Source organism: Exophiala aquamarina, assembly GCF_000709125.1.
Source record: "Exophiala aquamarina CBS 119918 chromosome Unknown aczIA-supercont1.3, whole genome shotgun sequence".
Classification (NCBI taxonomy): Eukaryota; Fungi; Ascomycota; class Eurotiomycetes; order Chaetothyriales; family Herpotrichiellaceae; genus Exophiala; species Exophiala aquamarina.
In genome coordinates, this window is record NW_013550585.1 from 3,768,585 (window position 1) to 3,794,593 (window position 26,009).

Consider the following 26,009-nt stretch of genomic DNA (forward strand, 5'->3'; position numbering starts at 1 on the left):
GTATACGTAGTACTCCGTGATCCATCGAGATTTTGTCTAGTTGCCACACTCCTGACCGCATTCGGTCAAGCTGGTGGTATGTACGGAGTGATGTAAACCACGAATACCGAGTACGTACTCTCTCCGTTTATATCGCTGGTCCCGGAAACCTTGGACTGTTTACTTGACACCGTTCTTGGTGACTTTCCATGCGACTGTGGTGAGGTGTTCCATGGACACAACCACACTCAATTGCTAATCCTACCCCTCGTTCCACAACTACGTGTCTCGCAACACAAATCGCAAGCATTAAACGCGAAACTAAGCACGACACTTGCAGCTCTGGAGTCACAACATCAGCCAATGTTCTCGCTGATGGCCCAAGGGGTTTCATTTGTGTGATGGCTCCCCACATCCTCTCGAAATCAGTTTCTGCCGTTCTTGACGATATTCTGGCATTTGGCAATGTCGGCATTTGCGTCTTAACCTGTCAACCTGTCACTCTCACACGGACTCAGCACGCATGGCACTGCAATCAGCAGCATCTGTCAACCTTAGGCGAGGTTTCGCATACAAGATCTGCCTTGAGAGACCCTCGTCTCTTCATCGTGACTCGGCACCTCGTACGGAGCACTGTCCCTAGCTGTAAGGCAGATCCCTAATGTGTACCAGGATAGCATCCTCCCCGCACACCTCCACCCTCGTAAACACAAGTTACTCCCCTTTTCAGCTAGAACATCCAAAGCTCATTTATAGGGCTGATTTCTTCTGCCAATTCCAGGGTCTGTCCATGTACATTTTGATCCCCTGCCTAGAAATCTGAGTACCCTGGTTTCCTTTTCCAAGTCGAAATTGAGAAATAGATTACGGGACTAGGGCCTCTTAGCACGTGGGAGGACAAGGATGCAGTCTTGAAATTATAATATCATCATCCCAGCTGGATCATGGCGAGCTCCCTGAATCACCGGTTTTGGGTTTGACAAGAAATGCTCTGAAAAGCCCTGGAGACATGCTGGTCTTTCGGATGAAAGCTTCTCGATTCTTACTGGTTGCTTTCGACTCCACTTGCATGACATTTATGGTTGGAATTTTCTCATTGGTTGACTTGTCATGCAGAAGTCCTCTAGACTGAGCACTTCCTAGTGTTCAGCCTTGCCCAATCAACAAGTATATCCCCAACATCCCCCTGGTATTGGCTGCCGTCAACATGCGGCCAATTTAATGGCCCATGTTGGCTATCTGGTGCCTACTACCGCCAATTCTCCCACGGCTCCAGAATTGGATCGGTATTCGTTGAATCGAGCATTCGCCATGCCTACCTGGAATCAAGTGTTACCGCATTTGTTTGACTATGTTCCAGAATCTGGCGAACCATCGAGCTTCTCCACGATGGTCTGGGGTTCTTTCTTCCAACCGCTGGCCAAACCCCCAGCCTCGGTTCGCCGAGGCGTCAACTCTGTCAGTATGGCTGATATATTGGGACCAGAAATGAAGCCAGATTTCTGGGCGTTCCGCAAGTGGCGTGCTTCTCATTGTCGACCGAGCCTCGCTATGAGCCAGGCAGATCCGACCCGTGACAGTACAAGGGCAATCGTACCGTTCCGGGAGATTGCGTTCTGGCATTGTTCGCCGCACCAACGATATCGATTGGGCCAAGATGGTGAATGCCATGGCAGGTCTGTTCTTGGGTCAGCCGAAGAGATAGTGAGTGGCTCAGGTCGTGTTGAGCACTCGGTCCTTGAGTCAAATGTTAGCCTATTTATGGCCTGGAAGGCACCCCAGGACTGTGAAAATACCACAAATTGTTCCAGGCTCGCTTCAAAAAGCTCGTTGTTTACACCAATGCCACCGGGATGCTCGACTGGAGACAACGGGTTTTTGACCACATATTCCACGTAGCAGTTGACATAAATCTGCTGCAACGCGATCCGCATTGAGCCGGACTTTGTATCAGTAAGCATAACAAACTTTGTATTGGTGGGAGTTTCATAGTAGTGCAGCTTGTATTGCGAAGTGCGGTAGGAGAGGAAACTAGAACGCGACTTGAGGTCAGCGACTTTGCTCAACCCGCGTGAGAGGAGTCGACAAACCTGTCATCCTCTCCTCCCAGCTTCCGGACCATGTTCCGCAAGGAGAAGACGGTGCCGAATATGAGCTTTGCATCGTCTTCGGCGCTCAGAGCTGCTCGTGGCTGTTGACCTCCACTGACGATCGCCTGTGAGGGGGGCCTTGAGCCCCGACCAGAGGAAGAAGCCGAGGGATTGATCCAGCGTTTGGTGTAGATGCATTCGGCTGTATGATTAGCACATCTGATTCACTGTCATGGTGAAGAGGACCTCCTACCGTGCCTATCAAAAATGTAAAAGGAGTAAACAACCATGGCGGCAGTCGTGGTCCCTCTGTGATTAGGGCGCACTCATCACTAGGTTTCCCACTGAGTTCCAACAACAGATTCGGTTTCAATGACTTCAACGAACTTGAACCACTAGGGCTGTTGGAGAGGTGGATGAGTATGATTGGTGGTCCAGGGTGCAGGCTACAAGGGATTGAATCAAAAAGCTGAGGTTCGAGACTCCTGGCTTACTTATCAGGGATGGAGGGGCTGCGTGCACAATCAACGGGTGCAACTGCGACTGCGACCTCCGCAGCTGCACAAGTAAAGACATTCAAAATTGTCCGCTCCACCAGGGCAAACACCACCACCAACACCCACCTATCTCCCTACCCATTGAGTATACCTTCTTACATGCTTCTTACCTTTATAGTCAAAGGTGTTTTATAGACATTGACCTACGGCGCACAGGAAGCACATTGACGTACAAAGTTCATTCAAGTGCGGAGAGGAGGTGCGGCGGGATTTCTATCCTAACCTTAGAATCACTCCCCATCGATCCTTAAGCTGAAGACCCTAACGTCCTCCACACCTCTATCTATGGAGACTTCATACTCCAGTTTCTAGGACTCAGCAACCCTGGATTTCAATGTCGACAGTGCCATGGATATCGTCGCATCCCCTACGTCCACGGAGGCGGAGGAAGCCTCTTCTCGCTTCCCACCTATAATTCGTCGCAGACCCGTCCCACGCCCACAATCACATGCTGACCACAGCTCGGAACAACCTCCCACCTTCGCCAAACCCCTGGTTGTCAAACACCTGTATGTCATGCTACGACTCCTACTGTTTTCCTATGTGCTGCGAGTAGTATTCTCGTTGAACAAGGACTAACCCCTCCTCCTCCTTCAGCTCAACTCCTGAATACTCTAGTCCTCTTCGTCACCACCGCCGCACTCCTTCAGCGCCCAAATATGTCAAGGTACATACTGTCCTCGCCCATTCATTCCGTCTTCATACTTGGTCTAATCCGTCCCAGGAATCCCTTAATGCTCGATCCGAATATGTAACCAGTCACGACGATGGCGTGGCAGAACACCGTATCAATCAATATGTCATCAAGCAAGAAATCGGGCGGGGATCGTTTGGCGCAGTCCATCTTGCAGTCGATCAATTTGGCACTGAATATGTTAGCGCTTCGTAAAGTTGGATCTACCGTTGCTGACGTTGGTACAGGCCGTCAAAGAATTCTCCAAGGCACGCCTAAGAAAACGCGCACAGTCGCATATTCTCCGGAAACCCTTGAACCAGCGCCGACGTGGAGCACTGCAAGGTTTCAATTCTCCCCTACACAGAACCACTCCCGAGGAGCAGAGTCAGAAAATAAATTCAATTGATCTTATCAAAGAAGAAATTGCAATCATGAAGAAACTTAACCACCCGAACTTGGTGTCCTTGATCGAGGTTTTGGATGACCCCACTGAGGACTCCCTCTATATGGTGATGGAAATGTGCAAGAAAGGCGTCGTTATGAGGGTCGGCCTTGAGGAGAGAGCAGATCCCTATCCTGACCACGTCTGCCGGTACTGGTTTCGAGACCTGATCTTGGGAATTGAATACCTCCATGCCCAAGGAGTGGTTCATCGGGACATAAAACCAGACAATTGCTTGGTCACTGACGATGATGTGCTCAAAGTGGTCGACTTTGGGGTTTCGGAAATGTTCTCCAAGGACTCCGAGATGTTGACCGCTAAATCTGCGGGGAGCCCTGCCTTTCTTCCGCCTGAGCTCTGTATCGCTCGTCATGGTGATGTCTCTGGTCGAGCTGCGGATATATGGTCCATGGGTGTAACCTTGTACTGCCTAAAATATGGGAAGATACCTTTCGAGAAGACCGGCATCTTCGAGTTGTACGAGGCCATCAAGACCGAAACACCGGATTTGGATACAGAAAGTGACGAGGACTTCAGAGACCTAATGCAAAGGCTTCTGGAGAAGGATCCTTCCAAGCGGATTAAAATGCCCGAATTGAGAGTGAGTCTGAAAGCGCGCCCCTTCCTTGTGCAAATGTCTCGACCAGCTAATCCCAACGGAATTCAGGATCATCCTTGGGTAACTCAACGAGGATCTGACAAATTGCTGTCTGAGGAAGAAAACACCTCTGACCTTGTCGAGCCGCCCACTGCAGCCGAAATGAATGCCGCTATAACAAACAATATAGGAAACTTGATGACTGTTGTAAGTATTTGGGCCGTTCAAACGAGAGCATTAAGTAACAAGATCGTAGATGAAAGCGGTGAACAAATTCAAGTCTCTGCTGGACAAGAACAAATCTCCACCATTGAAATCTATCTTAGGAGAGGGGGCAGACGCACATTTCTCCCATCCTCCTGCCAGCATACCACGGCAGGATCACATCTCCCTCCCTCCAAAACCCCATAATTACACATTCGGAGCAGGTGAGGCGCAAGTCGAGGGTCAAAAAGAAGTTATTCGTCATGAATTGAAGAAGCTGCACATTCAACCCGTACCTACTTTGAGTATTGATGATACAACCCTGAATGAGCCAGAGCGCTCGGCAACTCTCGTGAGCGAGGCAAGTACAGATTCAGATGAAGGAATATCTAAATTACGGACTATCGCAGACACGGAATTTTTGGACCCAACAAAATTACCACCGTTCCGCTCTAGCAGACCACGTACAGCTTCGGCGGATGAAATTGGCAACCGGGGACACGCGCGCGATCCTCTCCAAGAACAGTTGTTCCTCTATATAGGGCCGTCAACATTTTCAGGTACGAGCTCCTATCCCGCGGATGGCAACGGTTTCGTACCCGATGGCGACACTGTACCGATCGTCAGTGAAAGCCCAGGAGCGGCCGACATGGACATTTACGAGACAGCTTACCGCGACGAGATTGAACGCATCATGGCAAGGGCTCAAGAGCAGAACAAGGAGCCGAACGTCTATCTCACACGCCGTGTAGATGCCAAACTGATGAGAATCAGTGGACTCGCAGGAAAATGGGCTGCGATGGGTGAAGATGCCAAAAATCAATTTAAAGATTATACACAGTTCTCCACTCGTAAAGCACGAGTGACCGAAGTCAGCCGTGCTCTTCGGCAAGCAGCGCGAGAGGAATATGAGAAGCGGAAGCAGGAGCGCAGAGAATGGATCGCTGCAGAAAAAGCACGACGATCTGAGAGATCCGAGAGTCAAGACCCAGCGAAAGCATCACCACTACCTCAGCAATCATGGAGCGAAGTAGATTCAAGCTCAACCCTTCCACTATCACCTAGTGGCAGGAATCCATCAGCCTGGAAAGGCAGGGCTGTAGATAAAGGAAGACAGGCGAAGACATCGATTCGAGGTCTCGTGGACACACTGAAGAGCCGCACCAGATCGAAAGACGATGAGCCATAATTTCAGGTATCAAGGTGGGTATTTGAAGTGCCTATGCTTCCTGAATAGGATCAAGCAGCAACGCAGGAGAGTTTGAGTGGGACCTAAATAATCATGAAGTGCACAGGCGATAAAAGATGCCGGCCCAGCAGATTCTTTCAACTATTCCAACTTGGCCAACTGTGGCACCTCTAGGTAGCCCGCGGCACTGATCCAGGTCGACATGGTGTCCGAAGGGCAGGGTCTGTGTTAACAAGAGAGTTCCTGAGATGGGTGTGCTGTCATGCACCGGTATTATATGTAGAAAGACAGACGACGGCCGGCCAGGTGAGCCTCGGGTGGCCTCCCGGGGGTGAATCAGTGAGTTCATTCCAGCAAGTTGTGAGGAGGACCCGCAGGAGATCCAGTGATGGTATGTCAACGCCGAAACCACACAAGAAGTGACTGAGATAGTAATGAACGCCGATAAGACGGTATGGACGATGGAAAGTCGAAGGCAGGATGGCAGAATCTTTGAACCGGAATCGCGCGATGTGGTTGTGGTAGTTGGCGGTGGTCTTGGCAGATGCATTTCACTTTTTGAAGGTGAAGTGCAAGGCAGTCAGCCCTTGTCTTCTCTCACAAGTCTCAGCCTTCAAGCTGCAAACTGGCAGATTAGAACAACGATTCTTTCCAGCTTGTGCGCACCTTTTTTCCAAGCCGTGCTCCCTTCTTCTCTCGGGACTGCTTCAGGGAAGCCCTCTCTATCTGCATATCTGTGCTTTTTGCGTGGTGTGGCAAAGCGGAAAATGAGGCTACTGAGCCATCATCAACTTCCGCTTTCGACAGTTTGACTAGACCACACACCCAACGCTGCCTCGTCATTTCCGCTCATCATTCACGTTATCATCTTTGGAGAGAATTGCGGCTATCCCGAGTGGTCAGCTGCAACTTGATGCCTTTTGGCTTTCTGTATTGAGCGAAGTGCTTGCCCCTCGTTTGCCAAAATCGACGGCACGGCGACAACCTTGTTGTGTCATCCACAACAATTATCTACCAGATTCGACTCATCGAAACGCCGCTTTCTGTGCAGGCCCAGTCATCTCTGAGGTCGAACTTGGCGTTACATTTGATCGGGCTACCTTCAGATAATCTGGATGGGTTGTTGAATCCGCGTCCTGATGATCTCCTAATTCGCTCAGGGTTTTCACCGCCTCAATACGCACCCACCTTAGAGCTTCGAGGACCTGTTAACCGCCGCCCATCGTTTCTAATCGCCTCGATATGGGTCGGCTAAGCAGAATGTCCTCGCGAGAAGGCTCTTTCGATGATGAAGTGCCAGTCCATGTCAAACGAGAAGGCTCACCCACAGACGGGCAGGAAGATTACTCAAGTGGTCATGGTGCAGCAACAGTCAAGGATGAAAATTTGGCTAGCCCCTCGCACCTCACTACTACTCTTACTACTGCTCGCACCCAAACGTCTCGCTCATCGTCGACATCGACCGACTCATCCAGGCGGGTCCTAGCTTCGGGCAAAGACAGGTCAGGTGCCAAGAAAGCCAACGGTCACACCTCGCCTGTCAAGCCAGAGCCCGAGGAGCCAACAAAGCCGACAAAGCTAACAAAAGTATCCCGATCCGCATCTTCTAAATTGCCTGCACGAATTGCTCCCCTCCTCGACCACCTCCCGGACGTCTACACCGAAGCTACTTCCACCTTTACCGTCATCGATGCTTGCACCTACCAAAATAAATTTCTTGGCTTCAGCGATCATGCCTTGGACTGCGACTGCTCGGAAGAATGGGGTAAGTTTCAATATTTTGGCAGTGGGGGGCCTTCTAGCTGATCACCCATTACAGATCCTGCCAGCAAGCGCAACCTGGCTTGTGGCGATGATTCCGACTGCATCAATCGAGCATGTAAGATGGAATGTGCCAACGACTGTGGTTGCGGTACTTCGTGTGAAAATCAAAGATTCTCACGGCGCGTCTATGCCGACGTTTCTGTGATCAAGACTGAGAAGAAAGGTTACGGCTTGCGGGCAAACACAGACCTGCGCCCTCATGATTTCATCTTCGAGTATATTGGTGAGACTATTCCTGAAGCGACATTCCGGAAACGCATGGTTCAGTACGATGACGAGGGCATAAAGCATTTTTATTTCATGTCTCTTAGCAAGGGTGAGTTCATTGACGCCACAAAACGAGGCAACCTTGGCCGATTTTGCAATCACTCCTGCAATCCCAATTGCTACGTGGACAAATGGGTTGTTGGTGACAAGCTTCGCATGGGCATTTTTGCAGAGCGTCATGTTAAGGCTGGGGAAGAGCTTGTTTTCAATTACAATGTTGATCGCTATGGGGCGAATCCACAACCATGCTACTGTGGTGAATCCAATTGCACAGGCTTCATTGGAGGCAAAACTCAAACCGAGAGAGGCACTAAGCTCTCCGCCGCCACTATCGAAGCTCTTGGCATTGAAGATGCAGATTCATGGGATACCGTTGTTCCCAAACGACCGCGCAAGAAGAAGACTGCTGAAGACGACGAAGACTACGTCGATAGTATCGAGGCCAAGTCGTTGGATGTAGATGGTGTTACCAAGGTCATGGCAGCGTTGATGCAATGCAAAGAAAAGTGGATTGCCGTCAAACTTTTGCAACGGATACAACGTTGTGATGATGAACAGATCTGGCAGAGGGTGGTCAGATTTCATGGCTATCAGATCCTGAATTCGCAACTTTCTGCATGGAGAGAAGATGAGAATATCATAGTTCAAATCCTCGACATCCTTGATCGGCTGCCGCGACTGACGAGGAACAAGATCGTGGACGCGAAGATCGACCAAACTCTGCAGCCGCTCGTGGAGCATGCAGATGAGCGAGTGGCAACTCAGGCAACCGCATTACTGGAACAGTGGTCGAAACTTGAAATAGCGTACCGGATACCAAGGAAAAAGCGAGACGCCTCATCGACTGTCATCAAGACTGAAGCAATCTCCTTTGAAAGGCGAGAATCTACGCAAGAGAGAAAAAGGTCGCGATCGCGCTCACGTACACCCCCTCGGGGGCCCGCGGGAATTTCAGCACCATCTGGTCCACGATCATTGCAAAAGCCAAACAATTTCCATGGGCCTCGACCACCTTTTCCTCGAGGGCCGCCTCCGCTTCCCCGAGGTTGGTTTGCTGCCCAGGACAAAGGAAGAACATATTTCTACTCCGCAGGCGGCCAAACAACATGGGTCAGACCAACGCAACCAGCTGATCAACCCCTGCCGCTGCCGAAGCAACCTTCCGAACAGGATGTTCTAAAGAGCATCATTGACAATATTGTCACATCAAGCCAGAAGGATGCCAAGGCAGCAACTCCAAACACGCCGGAATTCCCAAAAGCAAAGAAGGGAGAGAAATGGAGATCATATGACGAAGAAAAACAGAAGAAGTTGTACGAAAACACTGTAAGTCTACTATCGGAGAGTTTTTCCCATACAGTTCTGCTTATCTGACCAATAATGCGTTGTATAGTTGTTCCCTCACATCTCACACGTCATGAACAAATACAAAAACAAAATTCCTAAGGAAGACTTGAAGCGATTCGCCAAAGAAATTGCGAAGAAACTAGTCGCTTCAGATTTCAAGGCTGGGCGAGTCAAAGATCCTACAAAGATCGACGAGCGGCAGCAGAAGAAAGTGAAAGAATTTTGTCGACAATTCTTTGATAAGGCCTATCAGAAACACAAGAAGCATGAACAGGATAAGGCTGCAAGAAAGGCACATAAGGAAGGCAGGGCGAAGGGTGAGGGCCCAATTGAGAGCAGTACAGTTGCTTCACCAGCGGGCTCCCCTGGTCAAGCCAATCTTCCACCTGGACACGATACGGGAGCAGAGGATATCGAGATGTCAGATGGAGAAGATATCGATGCCACAGCAGTCTATATCTCCGCATCTCCATCATCTGCGCGAACTCCTTCTGAGAGAAATGGCACTTTGAAACGCAAGCGCATTGGTCCAGATGATACTACCGCAATGGTCCAGGATGATGAAGAAGACCGTGAGCGTCCTGCGTCACCTGCCAAGCGAATCAACACCAGTATGGAGGTCGATACACCGCCACCGCCGCCCCCGCCACCACCGGCACCACCTATTGAAACTCCGCCAGCCAGTACTCCACGCGAAGGTGAAGGCGATGGTGATCTTGACCTGCCTGTGCTGTCGCTGCCGGACGATCGAATGGACATCCATGGAGATACAAATTTTAGGGGAAGGAGTATGGCGGATGTCCTGGCTCAAGCTCAAGAAGAGGATGGTGATGGTGACATGGATGATTCCGACATTGGAATGGAATTGGACAATCCTTTGCTAGATGCGCAGCCGGTTTCATCGCGGTAAATTGTCCTATTGGTGTTTTGCATCGTTTATCACTAGATGGGTATTCCCCCAGTCTGGTTAGGCATCAGTTGGAAGATCCATTACCCTGCATGTCCCCAATGCTTCCCTCCCATTCTGCGCATTGGAATTGTACAATATCGGTTATCTTGAGGCCATGGGAGATTGTGAATTATTAGCACAGGGAGGGACTGATGCTTGGGAGTCAGGACATATTGGCGGCTAAAACAATGGAGAGACTGCTCTGAGCTCACTCTATTTGTATTTTGAGAACTTCATTAATCTCTCGGCCATTATCCGGTGGCATCGTGCTATACGGTTGATATCTGGCTGGTGGTTCGAGGGGATCTGGGTTCGCCATGGTGTACTCCCCACTCCGAAATTACCGTACAGAGTACGGAGTATGGTGGTTATTGATTCGCGCGTAGTTTTACCCCACTCCTTGACACCGCAAAGGCTGCCAAGAATTCGTGTTGGTCCTGAGCGCGTCGCGACACGTCCTCCAAGTGATCCCCATGCGACATTTAATTAAAGGACGAGGACACCACCGTCTTCCTAAGTAATACTTACTCTCAAACAGGGAAAACGACAAAATGATTCGATCAGAGGCACGTTTCGACCACAAACGGAAGAGAACCGACCACAAGAAAACACAATTTGCGACTGCGACATATAAAGATCATGACTATCGCAATAGATTATCCTTCTATGATATTCCTCCCACTCAGGAAATCAGTCTCGAGGAGTTCGAGACCTGGGCAATCGACCGATTGAGAAGTAATGCCGCCCCAGCGTCTGATGCATCTTTGCGTATTGACATTTTCAAGTTCTCGCAGAAATTGAGTCATGTTCGTTTCGGAACAAGTCACCTCAGGAAACTGCCGCCCATCTCGAACCACTACTGAAGAAATACCTCCCCCTCTCGTCTAATTCAGCCGCCCCTGGCGGTATGGTAGATGAAAGACTCAGAAATGAGCGGCGGAAAGACCACTACTCTCATTACATTCTGCGTTTGGCCTTCTCTGGCACCGAAGACCTGCGGCGACGATTCTCCCGAGTCGAGACGATGCTTTTCAAGCTGAGGTTTCAAGCAGATGACGGTAAAGAGCGAAGAGCTTTTGTGGACAGTTTGAGCTTGGACTGGGAGCAGGTTCAAGAAGATGAGAAGCGAGAACTCGGAGATCAGTTGTTGTCTGCCACACCTGGCCTACGTCGACTTGAGGATGAGAACTGGTTCAAGGTAGATTGGACTCGAGTTCCGGAACTTGTCGAACATCGAACCGTACTAGTGAAGAGGGGCAAAGCATACGTTCCTCTACGTGAGCAAACCAGTATGGTTATGACTGAGTTTACAACCCGTCTAGAGAAAGGACTAGAACTCACATCTCGAGCCCTTCCACGACTTGACGAAGACGAACGTCTGTCTCCCATTCTCAATCATCTCTCGAAGAATTTTGCCACTCCCGATGCTGGATTTTCAGAATCAGACCCGTCGCTTGCCGGCGCACAAATAAATGCCGCCAATATCGATCTTCTCTCCCAACATTTCCCTCTGTGTATGAAACATCTCCACAACACGTTGCGGAAAAACAGTAAACTCTTGCACTTCGGAAGATTACAATACACTCTCTTCCTGAAAGGCATAGGCTTGACATTGGAAGATTGTTTGATCTTTTGGCGGCAAAGTTTTAAACTCATCACAGACGATCAGTTCAACAAGGAATATAGGTACAACGTCCGGCACGTGTATGGCGATGTTGGCGGCGATGCCAATCGACGTGGCAGAGGCTATGCACCATATTCTTGCCAGAAGATCTTGATGGAACATCCACCTGGAACGGGCGAAGCCCACGGATGCCCCTATCGACACTTCAGCGTGGACAACCTCACTAGCATGTTGCAAGCAACGGGTGTGAACGACCGTGATGTGTTGCGAGGAGTGAAGGAAGATGTGGAGAAGAAGAGATTCCACATTGCCTGCAATCGTGTCTTCGAATGGGCACACAAGTCCGAAATCAAGAAAGTCAAGGACGAAGGCATCTGGGGCCCGGCAGAGCTGGATACGATCGTTCACCCGAACACTTATTTCAAGCGGTCCTACCTACTCAAAAATCTTGGAATTCAACCAAAGCAAGATGTTAGGATGGAAGAATGATCACAAACAATTTCAGAAATGCGGTGTGCTGAGTAGGGTCTTTGGTCTTTAGAATCCTTTGAAAGGCGTTCGACTCTACGAGAGTTCAGTCTGCGGTTGACGACTTTTCGCGGGCAGATATAATGAGAGTTTTATCATGCTACATTTAAGTCACGATCACGACGACACCGCCGCATGCCTTGTTATCCTCCATGCACGTGTGTGCATCGCCTATCTCCTCCAGCTTGAAGATCTTATCCGGAAAGCTTTGTGCAGGATAGATGTCCTTCTCAACCTTTTCTAGTACTTGTGCGGGTAATCCTTCCATATCTTCCAGCCCATCATCCTCGCTTCCAATCCCGTCATTCGTCATGGTACAGAAGTTCATATTTCTTGTTGGTGGGATCATGAATGGACTGATTCCCGGTGCTTTCCAGCCCAGAATCAGCACTCCCCCAAGAACTACAGTCCCAAACCTTGCTGCCAAACTAAGGCTACGTGGGGTTTGACCTGGACCCACGAGCTCCAAGATAATATCGATGCCCTTGGGAAACAGCTTCGGGACCTCCGTCTCCAGCTCTCCATCGAGCAAGACACGATCTGCCCTAATCTTCTTCAGTTAGGCGAACTTGTCCTTGTTTCTCGTTGTGACGATGACCTTCACACCACGGTCCTTAGCAAGCATGATCGCCCACACGCCCACACTCGCAGTGCCGCCATGAACCATGACCTTGCTCCACTCTGGTCTTCGATCCAGTCGCCCAGCAAGCACGATACTTCCATAAGCACTTCTCATGCTCATCGGCACCCCTCCGATAACACTCCAATCCAACCTCGTCTCAATCCCCTTAGGTGGCCGGTACAAATTCCGTCGATGACACAGCGTAATCTCGGCACAACTCCCATCATGCGCTCTTTCTCCATCTTTCTCCACCGTAGACCATCCCGGTCATGGGCTCGCCTCGTTGGAACCCGCACTCCGTGCTGGCGTCCTCGACAATCCCGACGAACTCTCCCCCCCAGGTCTTTGGCGGATCCGTGTGGTGCTCGGCCTGGAAAATGCTGAACTCCTTCACGAATGGTGGGAGGTTCGCCCGCAAACGTAGTTCCGCTCGGTTCAATCCCAGCGCGTGTACCCGCACAAAAGCCCACTCGGGAGATGGCAGCGTTGGCCGTGGGTCCGAGGCATCATGGGCGACGCAAGCTTGAGACGCTGAGCCTCCTGGCTAGGTCAAACCCGCCGCCGCAGCCATCGTGCCCAGTGGTGGGTTGGTCCAGGACAGCATTGCGGATAATTCTCATAGCACGGTACTTTTGCGATGTCAGGGTTTTGCATAAAGAGGCTCTGTTTCCCGGGGTTTCGTAGGTTCGTCGGGCTGCTTTTTGGGCTTCCTCTTCTCTCATCTCTTGCATGAAACCCAGCTCCAGTCTACAATAATGATGGTGTTTTTGTTTTTTTGCAACTTCAAAGAGCCCATGGCGGCGATTGCGATGCCTGGTATTGATCCGTGATTTCGAATTCAAAAGCCCCGGCCGCTCCAATAGTAGTGAGTGGCACGCACGCCTCGTCCAGAGCTCTTTCTGTCAACTTTGTCCGGCTTCATCTCGAGGCTAGCCACAAAACCCGCGGGTCCTGGAAAGCGTGTCATCCTGCTACGTACGGAGTACCTGGGTGATATCTGATTGCAGCGATGGAACGAACCCGTTCAAGGCGACTGAATATTCTTTCCCCTCGAGCGTCAAGGCGTTCTTCGTTGTGACATATCCATGTCTTGGTGAAGCACGTGCGTTCACTCTCGACCGCCACCGCATACCCATGTCGCGTCAACACGTGGTAGAGAGTGAAAACCGGACCGGGCTCGTATGAAGAGTTGTCGATTGGGCCACAGCTTATAGGTTCTGTACTTATCGCACGGCCTTGTTCGAGTACTGAACGGGCAATGACTGGGATGTCCAGGTACTTTAGTTTGATTTTCTGCGGTACGACAAGGCTGAGCTAACCCCCTGAGGCGTACGTATATTGAGAGGGGCATACTGCAAGTCGCCGTTCACCTTCAGGGATTATGATCCAAGGCATCAAGCTCTTAGAGAAATTACGTAGGTGAATGACTCGCTACGAGACATCCTTGAGAACACTCTGAATGGCGTCCTCGAACGACCTAGTAGGCAGATCCAAGAGGGTGTTGCCGTACTCAGCTCTCTCCTCCCAGTTGCTTCCCAGCAAGACGGTACCAAAAGTCAACCTGCCCAACGCACTGTTATCACCGCCTCGAACCGTCTCCTTCGCCTCCTCCAGCCACTCGTCGTACTTGACGTCCTCGACCGTCCACGCATCGGCGCCGGTCTTCAGCTGAATTCGGTCCAACAACTCCCTCTGACTCGTCCGGAAATCCTGAATCAGCAAGAGCTTATTTTTCGTCTTGTCGGCCCTCTCGATCGACCTCACCACCGCCACCGCCACGGTTTCCAACGTCGTGGCCACCCACTTGACGTCTCCCCCGTCGACCAAGACGGCCTTGTTCTTCTTCCCACCCTCTCCCACACCCCAGTGGAAATTAAAGAACCCACTCATGATCCCCATCTCGAAGAAGACGTTACACACGATGCAGGTCCACTGGAGCCCCTCCTTCTCCTTGGTGACCAAGTAATCACGCACGTCGTGCTTGATGCGGAACATGGGCCGCAGCTCGACCAGCCAGTCCGGCAGCTCGTCCAGCCCGAACTCGGTCGGGAAGTAGCGCTTGACGCCCGCCGCCACCGCCGCGTCGATGATCCGGTACTGCAGGTGCATCCCCGTCATCGAGATTGCGCCGATCACCACGTCCTGCCCCCTAAATGCTTCGACGAGCTCCGCGTCCGGGTAGTCCGAGCTGATCTTGCGTACTGTTACGCTTGAAGGGAATGCATCCTTGGTTGTTGCGGCGGAGGACGACGACTCTCGGGTCAGAACCGTCACCTTATAGTCTGCTGGTGATGCTATCAAGTGTTTGAGGATCAAGCTGCCTAGGTTCCCCGTCGCGCCGATGAGAAGGATATTAGTGAATGCCATTTCCCTCCCCACTAACTAGAGGCGCGCATACGAAGGACTCGAAAATGCCTCAGTATGCAGGTAAAAGCGCGCTTGTCTTCCGGCCACGATGGCTCTGCTATGGTAATCCAAGGGGGGCGCGAGGCGAAGCGTGCCTCCAAATCCAGCGACGTGGGTGGCATGCATTCATTGTTATGTATCTCTTCTCCGAGTGTGGTGCTCATTCTTGCTGAGCCCCACATCCCCCAAACTCGGATAAACCCCTCGGACGAGGGTAACTATCTAGCAGTGGCCTTAAGTAGAGATTGTGTGCTTGTTTATGAACCAGCCTACCGAGGAAGCGGATGGTTCAAACTAGCGAACTGCTACTTACCCCACATTGCATCTTGGAGGTGTCTGGACTGATGGCTCCTTCCTCCAACATAGGTACGGAGTACTCTACATCGTATGTACCTGCCGGTTAATGAATCGTGGGCCTGAACAGGAGTGCTATCTGTAGATGACGCGCTCCCACCTGGGACGAGGCCTTATCTTGACTATAACATGACGACAGGGAATGGCCAAAGCAGGTGGCTACTGTTTCGCCCTTTGCTTTGAGGAATAGGATATCACGAAAAATGCGGAGAAGGCGCGGGGTACGTGAGGGTAGGGAGGTAGGTAGTACTGGATGCATACCTCATACAGCTATCAAGTATTGGAAGATGCTTGAAAATATGTCCTGGTCAGTATTTGTTCTCTTTAGATATATTGACGTTTCTGTGGGTTCAACCCTGAAGGGTAAGTAAGTAAGTATATAATGAAGAGATATCGGCAACTGAATTATGCTGCGAAGCGAATTTGGCGAGGCTGAGTGATTCATGACATGACCACGTCCTCTTCCTCTTCCTCGTCATCTATCACTGTTGGGTTTTCTATTGAGTCTCCTGGGCTCTGTGAGTCCGAGAACCTCTGATAGTCCATGACAGAGAAGGCTTGTTCCTCTGCTTTGATCTGGGGCTCTCTGCGGAAAAACTCGTCGATCAAGCGCTGGCGATTTGGCTGCGGTCCGCTCTCACCCTCATCCTCTGTCGGAGACCGCTTTAGCGGGGACTTTCCCTTGGGCGACTGTGTAGGAGAGGTGCAGGAAGGTCCAGCTAGACGCTCCTCAGTCCATTCCGGATCGAGGCCGAAGATGTCGTCCTCATTGGGATCGTCACCCTCTCCTCGCACGAATGTAAGGAGAGAGAAGTCCTGCTGGACTTTGTGGGTAGTCGTCTCAGCCACAGCTGCAGCAGCTTGGATCTGATTCAGTCCAATTCTGAGCGACTCCGGCTGCGCAAGATGCTCGTACCGAGGATCCTGGATGCTATTGCCTGCTCGGAATTCTGGACGCGTGAAGCTGTATGTCATCTTCTCGACACCGAAAACCCTGTCCGTGTTCTCTTCGATGCGAGCGATGCGCCATGGTTCTGGCCAGGCACTGGCTAGCTGCAGCAATGGGACTCTGGAGTCGAAAACGCATGGTCGCCCCGAGCCAGAATGCGCACCTCTGTATTCTTGAAGAAGCGCACCGTCCAAAGGAAATTCTTCGTCGCCGAAGATGTCATCCTCGTAGCTGAACGTGTCCAGAGACCTGAGATGGCTTGTCGTGTCTGCTTGAGGATCAGCCTGCGCGCTTCGCTGTGCCATTTGGGCGATTTGAAACCTCAGGGTGTCCAATTCGTTGTACCGGGTGAACTTTTCGCCTTCCCAGAAACCTTTGATGGCTCGGATTCGCTCCTCGCACTCGAAAAGTTCGGGAGACCACTCTTGTAACGCCTTGGCCTGATCTCTCATCTCCTCGTCGTCCGGATCATTTTCTTCCACATCAATTCGAAACATTAAAGCAACGAGAGCGTACCAAATGTGACTAAAGTCAGAGGAGATTTCCGCTATCGTACCCAAATATGATTGTCGCTTGTTAGGGTCCGTAACGATGCGATCAAGGCGGTCGAGCGGGCCAATCCTCCGAAATGCAGGCCAGGCCGTGGGGCCGAAGAGGTTGGGTGAGGGCTCTTGCCAGATGATAGGATCAATGAGTTTTGCATGCCCTAGGTCGCCAGTGTAAAAGTCTGGCAACTTGGCTCCATCCTCATAGTGAAGGAAGACGTTGTTCATATGACAGTCCAGACGCGTCGTGCTGGGCTCGCTGTTGATCAAGTACAGCCACGTCTGGATTCGCTGGTCTAGCATGCGCCATATCAGCGCCTCAGGCAACTTTCTGGGCTCGGGATCCGCACTGCACCAACAAGCAAGGTTGTAAAGAGTACCACCATTGCAGTACTTGTGAATCATCACCGTCGATTTGAATGTGTTGTGGTCCTTATGATCTATATTTAGTACTTTATGATCCTGAGACCAAATGAGACATGGGATCAAAGGATGGGGACGATGAAACTGTACCTCAGCAATTTTGCTTTCGGGATCCTTATGGTCTTGGGGATGTGTACTCTTCCTAACACACTGCATTCCGTCAGTAATGGATCGAACAAGCGCCACGCCGCCTTCGTTACCTGGTGCTAACTTCCTCACGTAGAGGTAGCCAGTATGCTCGGGGAAGAAAACCCCGTACTTGCACTTGGGTGTCGCCATATCTTGTAGCTGCCTCCTGTTTTGTTCCCTAGACTGTGAGTGAGCGTTTATGTAGATATCTTTTGTGATGGGTTTGATTCTATTCCTTCTTGGTAATAAGTATCCGTGTCAGATTTAATGGATAAGAAAGTTTACAGACAGAGCAGAGAGATGTAAACTTAAAGATAAGGTGGGAATGTTTTTGGAGCCAGCCTAGTTAGTCTGTCCGAGGACAAAGAGGTGCTTTCTTGACAGGTTGCTGAGACAAGAGCTGGTCCTATAGACCAAGGTAAACAAACCGAAACAAAGCTTAACAAAAGCTGAACGACATTCACACGCGTGGAAGAGGGTCGAGCATCCCCCTGCACGCGTTCTTTGTAAGCTGGGTCCCTTTCATAACATGATCGAAATGTTTCTACTGGCAGAAAAAAAAGGGAATCTGCACTACGGACTACTTGAATAATGGACAGACACAGAGCGTGTTCTTATTGGTCGGAGCTGAGACCAGAAGGTCCTTGCATTATCTAGTACGAGGCTGAAGTTGAACTAGGAGCCGACAGCGCTGTAATTGGCTTTCTGCAAAGACTGTCGGATCATTCTCCTCTGAACAGCTTGCCTCCGCCTGATGCGTATTCTCAAAGATGACCGGGTGTCTTCATGATTGATTGTCCTGATCTAACAGATCGAAATCAGGATCATGAGTGTCTTGCTTGAGCGGACCATGTCCACTCACATCGTGATCCTCGTCTAGAATGAGCCCTTGAGCCTTGCCTTTCCTTTTCTTTTTCTTTGTGTTGCTCACTACATGACTGACTCCCTCGTCCGCAATCTGGAAAGGTGCCCCTTCGGTTGGGTTACCAGCGATGGCAAGCTTCGTTTCACGATAAATCACCGAGCCAGTAGGATCGGTAGACGGATAGGTGGGGGGAATGGTTGATCGTTCCATATGTCCAATATTAGTACCAAAAACCCATTTATCCTTCACACGGGTGGTGCTTGCTTGTTCGGAGCTCTGCAGTGGAAGCCGGCTTGAAGGTAATGAACTTAAGTTTTGAAGCTGTTGATCATTTGCAGGGACGGATATTGTAACTCGAGGATCAGAATGAAAGGGCTGGTAAGGTGCGTTCGTCTCGATTTCAGCCGAGGCCAATGGATGTGGCATTCTTTGGTTCCCATCTCTGTTGGCTCGGACTTTCCAGAATCCTGAAACAAGAGATTCATCATTTTGGTCATTCTCTCCATGCATTTTCACAACAGGAGTCGATTGAAGAACCAAAACATCCGCCATTAGATCGCTGGCAAGGGGGAATTTGCTTGCCACTGCCTTACGAGCATCAAACACAGAGACCGTCTCTCTCTGCCGATTTTCTCTCGGCTTTGTCATTCGAACATAATAGATTTTGATGGCTGATGGGTCAAGAACTGAGAGAACAGATTTTCCGTCACGTCTTTGCCACAAGAGAGTGCCTTGTCGGGCACTGGCTTTCAAGTGTAATCTACTTTGGTTCGCATGACGTATACTTGTGACGGTCTCGGAGGCTGCTCCAAGGGACTTGCTAAGTCCGGCTGCCACTGCCCGCCCACCCTTTATTCCCGTCGTGGAGGCGAGCCCGATGCCAGTTGCACCAATACCACCCATACTTGGGGCCCTTCCGCGTAGATTAGCAAACATCGGTTGTGTACGGCCGGCGATGCTCATGGCCGATGCAAAGAAGCCGCCCTGAGGCGGGGTTTCAGTTTCGGGTTTGGCATGAGACGGGTCGACTGGTACGGAAGCGGCACGGTGCTTCTTTGTTCGCGGTGGCGGCCACTGGAAAGCGGTGTTAGGAAGGTCGAAAAGGTGGACTGTTTTATTCTTGGTAAGCAGCGCAAATCGATGACCGGTAAATCCATCCCAAGCAATATCAATGATTGTGGATGGGCTTAACCGCTCATATCGAGCAATCTGGCGCACGCGGACACTTTCCCCATCGGTTGGTAAGTGGGCAAGCTTCACGTATCTGATTTGCATCAAGTCCCAGATATACTGGACATCACCTTTGCGATTGGCAGTCATTAATCCAAGACCAGTTGGCATGAATGACAGAAAACTGCATCCACCTGGTGGCTGGAAGGTAGTCATATGTGTAAATTCGAGATTCTTCCTCCCTTGGTTTTCTTGAAGAAGTTTTAGATCAAGGATAGTGACGCTTTCGGGTTCGTTGGAAGCATTCTGAGCGTCGCCAGCGTGAGTTGGAGGAAACTGAACTAGACCCATAGGTGGAGAATATATGGGTGGACTTGAAGAGCTGGATGCAGGCTGGCCTGGACTGGGAGAGTCTCTTTTCCAATAGTTCTGCCACGTTTGCATTCCCTTTTCACTGATCCATTTCGCTCCCTTTACGGCTTCCTGGGCAAAGCCCTTTGCTACCTTGCTTAAGAAGGTATCAACATCAGGTGAGTCGACTTCGCAGTTGTTCAGCGGACGGGAAGGAGCAGTTCTAGTACTGATATGTGTATTTTTGTTATGAAGCACCAAACCGCCAAGAACTGCTCCTATGGATGACCGAGAAGGCGTTCTTGCAGGACAGTATGCTAGCCATCGCCCATTCAGGCTGACAATGGGAAGATCGTCCATTTCAGGACCGCGACCGATGTCAGCAGGAGAAACTTCAGCATCAGAGGCACGGCTGTGGGAGGAATCTCTCCGCTGGAGCTGTGGCTGGATTGTCGTCCAATATTTGCCCAGGCATTCAAAGACAGCGGACTCTTTGCCTTTTCGAACGGTGAAAATGTAGAGCTCGCCACTAAGACCAGAAGTGACAGCAATGAAATTGCCACTTGCATGGACTGTCAAATTGGCGGCAACAGCAGTTGCAGATTGACCGCCAGGATGCACCGACATTTGCGAGGGTACTCTTAGCAATTCAACTATTTGCGAGGCTTTGGCCAGAGAATACACCACGACTCTGGTTTCATGAAGGCCTTCAGGGGCACCGGAATAGGCTCGTTCTTGTGGTAGTTGGGCATCCTTTTCAGGTTCCGCAAGACCATGGACGGTGAGAGCAACCAAAGGGCGATATTCGGCAAAAGGATCATAACCAGAAGTCCAAGTGAGAAAGGTAGCATCGGCAATAGTGCCTTGGATGCCGTGAAGAGCTCCCACCTGTTCCATCCTGTCGCCATTGTAGCTAAGCACACTCAGGCCCCCGTCCAAGGCGAGCAATGCTGCATCTCTCGCCTCAAGCCTACCTCCGGGAACGGGAGAAAATCGCAGGACAACTGGGTCCGGTAACCTTTGTTGAGCCGTAGCATGGGGGAGACCTAGATCAATATTTTGAGGTCCATAGAAATGTTGCTGAGGCAGATGCGGCAGGGCTGGAGGGGAGCCGTAAGCGCCTGTGCTGTAACTGTAGGGAGAGGTGGAGATTCTTGGATGGGAGGGCAATGGTGGAACGCCGCCCCCGTAGCTCACAGGCCTGGCCTTCCTCAAGGGAGGAGAGACTGGGGGGCTTCTGAGGTTTAGATTGGCTCTACTGCTAAAGCCAGGTTCGACAGTTGGAGAGCCCCCAATGCTCAAGCCGGGAATAGCTTCGCCTGGGGGACTTCTGCCATAGCTATGGGCTCTGCTCCAGACATCTGTGGGGGGAGTAGCTTCATCAGAGACCTTCTGGGTTGATGTCAGATCGCTAAGAGCGTCTACGCTGGTGTTCTTATTGTTAGGAAAACCATGCAGTTGGTTGAGGATCGAGGGATTCGGGACGCCCATTTGCTCGGCAGGTTGGAACTTGTCTTCATTGTCGGGTTTATACACGGACTGTTTGACAGCATTCTTTGTCTTCCGCTTCCCTGCCTTTGAAGAGGAGTCTTGATCGGCCACTATGGACTGGAGATCGCAGTTGGGAGAATAGGAAGAGTCTGTCTTCTTGGGGTCGGAGGAAGCTGACTTGTTGTAAGATGGCATTCAAAGAGAGTCTGCGAACAGATGGAGGACGGACAGAAAGCGGGACCTCGACAGCAGACGTGAAATGAGATAGTGGGTAGGAAAGAGTGAGGATGCCCTCTCCTATTGATGTGGTGCTGGTGGGCAGTCCGCAGGGCAGGCGCGGGGTTGATGGAGTACGAGTAGTTCGAGGGTTGTGGAGGCACGCGTGGTTGGAGAGAAGGGCAAGAGCCTGTTGATCTATTGAGGCGATCAACAAGCAGGATGATGCCTGTCAGGAGATAGAGTCGATTCAAGCAATGAGTGGTTTCGTTGGCAAGTTTGTGAGGCAAGAAGGGAAATGTTAGCAAGTACAAAGTAGTCAATCTGAGGACCCGTAGGCTGTGAGTCGTGGCATCGATCCGTATGTAAGTATGTACCTTGGGAAGTTGGAGAGTGACCACTGACGAGGGATCGGGCATCGGAGAGATGAGATTAGGCAGGGCGGGTGGGTACTGTAGGGGACCAACTACGAGTAGATCTACTGTACGAGTACTCCATAGTGAACTCGGGACGTCAAAGATAGGGACGAGGGGCGTCTATGAGGGGCCCTCGGCCCCTTTGGTCCAGCGGGAGTCACGTTGGCAAAAGACCCAATATCTGAGGGCCCAGAAAGCCTTGTTTACCCGGTCTCGGGTCACGCTGAACCTAGATGTGAAGTCAGAAGTGCATGCGCATGCGGCATGCGGCATGCCTCGAGTGCACATGACACGATGGCGGAGGCGGCCACATCCACGTCCGCGTTCGCGTCTACGTCCACGTCCACGGAGAACAGTGCTCTGTACTCGGACAGTCTGCGTTCCTGACCGACTTTGTGGGAGCTTTCCCCGCGCCCGACGGCATAAGGTCCCTTGCCGTTTGCAGCTCCCATTCCCTCACCTGATCTCACCATCTGCACTATGGCGCGGGGTCAAAGCTCTCCTCCACCACGGATATATCGAAACCAGGCTACCTCGGGCTTGCAGAAATGACATTGCGATGTTGGTCTCAATTTTGATGACTCACAAGAGTACTATTAGGAGCACATCCAGGTACGCTCCGTGTCTTTTGAGCACTCGGGATGGTGACTACTTCCTGCTTTGACTCACCAAGCAAGCCACTCGACTTATCGGCAATTGCAATCTGACCTCCACGGCTGCTCTCGAATGTTCCAGTGCCTGTGATCCTAGGATTGGACGCTGCCAGGCTCCGTATGTGGAGACGGTTGTGACAAACAACTGTCTTGCTCAAGCGTTTCCCTGTCAGACTTCCTCCTGTCACCGAAACTAATGGGATGAATTGAGATCCCAGGGCGTTGACACGAAAGGAGTTCTCGGCCAAATGTCCAGGACCATTATACTGCCTTGGTTCGGCGGCCACTGTCCGGGAGAACTCTTCGCACAACATTGCGGCATGCGCCCTGCACTATATCATCAAGCACGCTGGTCCTCCAAAACACGTCAGATCAAATGTTTTCAGTCTCTTGAATGCGCCACAGAAGCACCTAGGATCCCTTGGTGCCCCTACATCTAGAACAGCCTAGATCTACTTTGATGATATACACCGAGCCCCAATGTCCGGTCCTGACACCTCCCCCCGTCTATTTTGTTTTCTTGGCCGCTGCTGCTCTGGCCTTGGCTGCCTTCTTCCTGTTGCTCTTAATCATGACCAGTGCAAGGAATGTACCGACTACAGATGATCCAAGAAGTGTGAGAATCACTGGTATTCGAATCGCCCAGACACGAGGAGGGAATAGACTTTGAAGCGGGTGGTCATCGTCCACAAAAGGCTACACGCATGATCAGATCTTGTGTGCGCCAAATGAAGAACCAACACTTACCATAAGAAGAGTCCATAGAGTGTAATATAAGAAGATCGTAGTGGCTGCTATCAACATCGCCATGCCTACGAGTTTATCCAGCTGGGACAAAAGAATTAGCACTCAGTTCAACATGGCTTTTCAGAAATATAATGCTATACCATTTTGACGGATTGGGACCTCCTGGTACGAAGATTTGTCTTGAAGAAAGTCGATCGAGAGACTGACTTAGATCAGTTGTGAACAAGTTGAATTGAACACGAATCCCCAACTGCAAGTCGCGCTCCAGCCCAAAATGTTCCTCATGGGCGTGCTAGTCCCAAATAGAGCAGGCGGCTTGGCAACAATATTAGCACAACAGCATCATTACATCCCCTCCCTCTTGTTTGCCCCAAACTGACGCTTTGACCTTATGTTGCAATTACTCGATAATATCCAACCCGGCTCCCTCTGAGATGGCCATTCACAGTCTCTGTCTGACGACCTTGAATCGGATGCCCTTTGATTCGGGAGGAGGTAGTCCTATTCCACAGTCTCTCACTACATCTACATCTCTTGCCCTCATCACATCATCATCGAGTTCAAGTTCGAATCTTCTGAGCACACAGGCTGTCACCAAATGCAGCTGTACGTATGCAAGACTGTCTATGATCAGCTTCAGGCTATTAATACTGAAGATTCTGACCTACTTTGACCCGATGCAAGCTCTTGTGCCCCTGAGAATGGAGCAAAGTATTTCTGCAGATGAGCCGTCGTCCCAGAATCTTGAAGCCACCTCTCTGGCCGAAATTCGAGTGGCTCGTCCCAAATCGCTTTGTCAGCGTGCATTGTATAGATGCTCATATTGACTGGAGTTCCGGGAGGTAAAGCCCAGTCTTGGTAGTAAAGAATTTCCTCTGGCTCCTGAAATGCAAGCTTTTCTGTGAACAGTCCGCTGATTCGAAGGCTCTCTTTGATACACGCCTTGAGAATTTGAAGTCTTTCCAATTCTGTTGCACTGGCCAGGCTTGTCAGGCTTAGGCATAGCCTGATCAAGCTCCTCCCTGAGTTTGATCAACCATTCTGGATTGGCATGTAAGTGGTAAGTCAAGTTGGATAGTGCCGTGCCTGTGGTGAATGCCCCAGCGATAACAAGTCCAAAGGCCTCCTCGGCAAGTCTGTCTTTTGACTTGTCCTCGGGGGGAAGAACGCGGCTGTAAAGAATATCATGAAGGATGGTTCGGTCTTCCCTTGCAATTCTTGACGAGTCGGTCGAGTCTGCCAAGACACGACATTTTGCCTCTGTTTTCTCTCGTTCTGCAAGGATTGCGTCTATTTTGCTTTGGATATTGCCCTTCATGGTTATGAGTTACTCAATATCTGGAAAGATGTGCCGGAGAAGCCACTGGGCTAGCTTTTCACGCTTTCGGACAATCCAGCCCGAACTTCTTACACAAGGCACAATTGAGCATGCCTCTAAAGAATTTCTGCTATTTTGGGGCAAATTCTGGAGCTGATAGACATCCTACCCGTTGTCCAAAGCAATAATAGGTTATCACATCTAGTGTGAGCGCTCCAAATGCGTTGGTCGCATGAAGGACCCCGTTCTCGAGCATGCATTTTTCCACTTCAGCAGAGAGCAGTTCGACTTTTCCGTGGTAAGTGATCCTTTGCGATGTTCATGTCTAGTTCGATCTCTGGCCAACTGAATCAAGCCGCTGGCATCTCCACCTTGGAAAGTTTCCCGATTGTACTTGTTTGGCTTACCACCAGCAAACAATATTTGGAACCATTCCGGATCGGTGATGTCTAACTCATCCGGAGCTCGTCGGATGATAGGCCCATATAGCTCATGCAGCTTCTCTGTGTGCCAACTGTTCCGCCCGTGGTATGGACCGGCGAACCAGTCCTGCCATACCTCATACCAGTAAGTGGCAGCAGCTAGCTTTGGACCTGGGAAGTGCCGAAGAGGATGGAATTAAAGCCGGTATACACCAGGTGAATGCCATAAGCAATCCAAAACGCGAAGGAGATAAGTATGAATATCCTGAAAGGCCCGTCTTCCATTGCAGAGCCAATAAGTCACTCACACTGACAGCGTCTGAGATTCTGGAACTTGAACTTCTCCATAGCTTCGGCTTGTGGCTGGATAAGTATCAAAATTCCAGTCGTCGACAAAGGGAGATTTTGAACTCGTTTCCGATAGTCAAACGCGCAGCTTCTGGGGGTTCTCCATCACGCTCATATTCTCACGACTGTCTGTGCCAATGGAAGCCACCTGCTCGAAACCGGCAATGCATGGTCAGTCCTGAGAGCTCGAATACTGTGCTCCTTCCCGCAAAGACCCCTCTTTTCTGCTATTCTACATGCAAGGCAACCGGCGGTAATTCAAGACCGATGATCTTTCAGCGGTTCTAGGCCGAGACACTATGCTGTGCTC

At 50.7% G+C, this 26,009-nt stretch overlaps 10 protein-coding genes across 10 annotated transcripts; 3 read left to right on the forward strand and 7 right to left on the reverse strand.

The window, feature by feature from the left end:
• Window positions 1-1,692: 1,692 nt before the first annotated feature.
• A1O9_04921 (uncharacterized protein) lies at window positions 1,693-2,359 on the reverse strand (the record flags this gene model as incomplete). The annotated part of the gene is made up of 4 exons (XM_013407207.1): window positions 1,693-1,716; window positions 1,776-2,010; window positions 2,070-2,271; window positions 2,323-2,359. 4 exons carry the CDS (start codon window positions 2,357-2,359, stop codon window positions 1,693-1,695), a joined length of 498 nt encoding a protein of 165 aa, XP_013262661.1.
• A 1,374-nt stretch (window positions 2,360-3,733) lies between these two features.
• A1O9_04922 (CAMKK/CAMKK-META protein kinase) lies at window positions 3,734-5,735 on the forward strand (the record flags this gene model as incomplete). The annotated part of the gene is made up of 2 exons (XM_013407208.1): window positions 3,734-4,549; window positions 4,599-5,735. 2 exons carry the CDS (start codon window positions 3,734-3,736, stop codon window positions 5,733-5,735), a joined length of 1,953 nt encoding a protein of 650 aa, XP_013262662.1.
• A 1,260-nt stretch (window positions 5,736-6,995) lies between these two features.
• On the forward strand, window positions 6,996-10,083 carry A1O9_04923 (histone-lysine N-methyltransferase SETD2; the record flags this gene model as incomplete). Its single annotated transcript, XM_013407209.1, has 3 exons — window positions 6,996-7,500; window positions 7,555-9,152; window positions 9,220-10,083. 3 exons carry the CDS (start codon window positions 6,996-6,998, stop codon window positions 10,081-10,083), a joined length of 2,967 nt encoding a protein of 988 aa, XP_013262663.1.
• A 590-nt stretch (window positions 10,084-10,673) lies between these two features.
• On the forward strand, window positions 10,674-12,235 carry A1O9_04924 (DNA primase large subunit; the record flags this gene model as incomplete). The annotated part of the gene is made up of 2 exons (XM_013407210.1): window positions 10,674-10,857; window positions 10,908-12,235. The coding sequence occupies 2 exons, from the start codon at window positions 10,674-10,676 to the stop codon at window positions 12,233-12,235; spliced, it is 1,512 nt and encodes a 503-aa protein (XP_013262664.1).
• A 145-nt stretch (window positions 12,236-12,380) lies between these two features.
• On the reverse strand, window positions 12,381-13,010 carry A1O9_04925 (uncharacterized protein; the record flags this gene model as incomplete). The annotated part of the gene is made up of 2 exons (XM_013407211.1): window positions 12,381-12,819; window positions 12,844-13,010. 2 exons carry the CDS (start codon window positions 13,008-13,010, stop codon window positions 12,381-12,383), a joined length of 606 nt encoding a protein of 201 aa, XP_013262665.1.
• A 1,317-nt stretch (window positions 13,011-14,327) lies between these two features.
• On the reverse strand, window positions 14,328-15,263 carry A1O9_04926 (uncharacterized protein; the record flags this gene model as incomplete). The annotated part of the gene is made up of 1 exon (XM_013407212.1): window positions 14,328-15,263. The coding sequence occupies one exon, from the start codon at window positions 15,261-15,263 to the stop codon at window positions 14,328-14,330; it is 936 nt and encodes a 311-aa protein (XP_013262666.1).
• A 1,353-nt stretch (window positions 15,264-16,616) lies between these two features.
• A1O9_04927 (uncharacterized protein) lies at window positions 16,617-17,849 on the reverse strand (the record flags this gene model as incomplete). Its single annotated transcript, XM_013407213.1, has 1 exon — window positions 16,617-17,849. A coding segment is annotated over one exon (1,233 nt), but the record flags the coding sequence as incomplete, so codon positions are not given.
• Window positions 17,850-18,486: 637 nt separating this feature from the next.
• Window positions 18,487-21,774, reverse strand: A1O9_04928 (uncharacterized protein; the record flags this gene model as incomplete). Its single annotated transcript, XM_013407214.1, has 1 exon — window positions 18,487-21,774. One exon carries the CDS (start codon window positions 21,772-21,774, stop codon window positions 18,487-18,489), a length of 3,288 nt encoding a protein of 1,095 aa, XP_013262668.1.
• Window positions 21,775-23,371: 1,597 nt separating this feature from the next.
• On the reverse strand, window positions 23,372-23,674 carry A1O9_04929 (dolichyl-phosphate mannosyltransferase polypeptide 2, regulatory subunit; the record flags this gene model as incomplete). The annotated part of the gene is made up of 2 exons (XM_013407215.1): window positions 23,372-23,560; window positions 23,612-23,674. 2 exons carry the CDS (start codon window positions 23,672-23,674, stop codon window positions 23,372-23,374), a joined length of 252 nt encoding a protein of 83 aa, XP_013262669.1.
• Window positions 23,675-24,053: 379 nt separating this feature from the next.
• On the reverse strand, window positions 24,054-24,929 carry A1O9_04930 (uncharacterized protein; the record flags this gene model as incomplete). The annotated part of the gene is made up of 3 exons (XM_013407216.1): window positions 24,054-24,235; window positions 24,280-24,587; window positions 24,760-24,929. The coding sequence occupies 3 exons, from the start codon at window positions 24,927-24,929 to the stop codon at window positions 24,054-24,056; spliced, it is 660 nt and encodes a 219-aa protein (XP_013262670.1).
• Window positions 24,930-26,009: the final 1,080 nt, after the last annotated feature.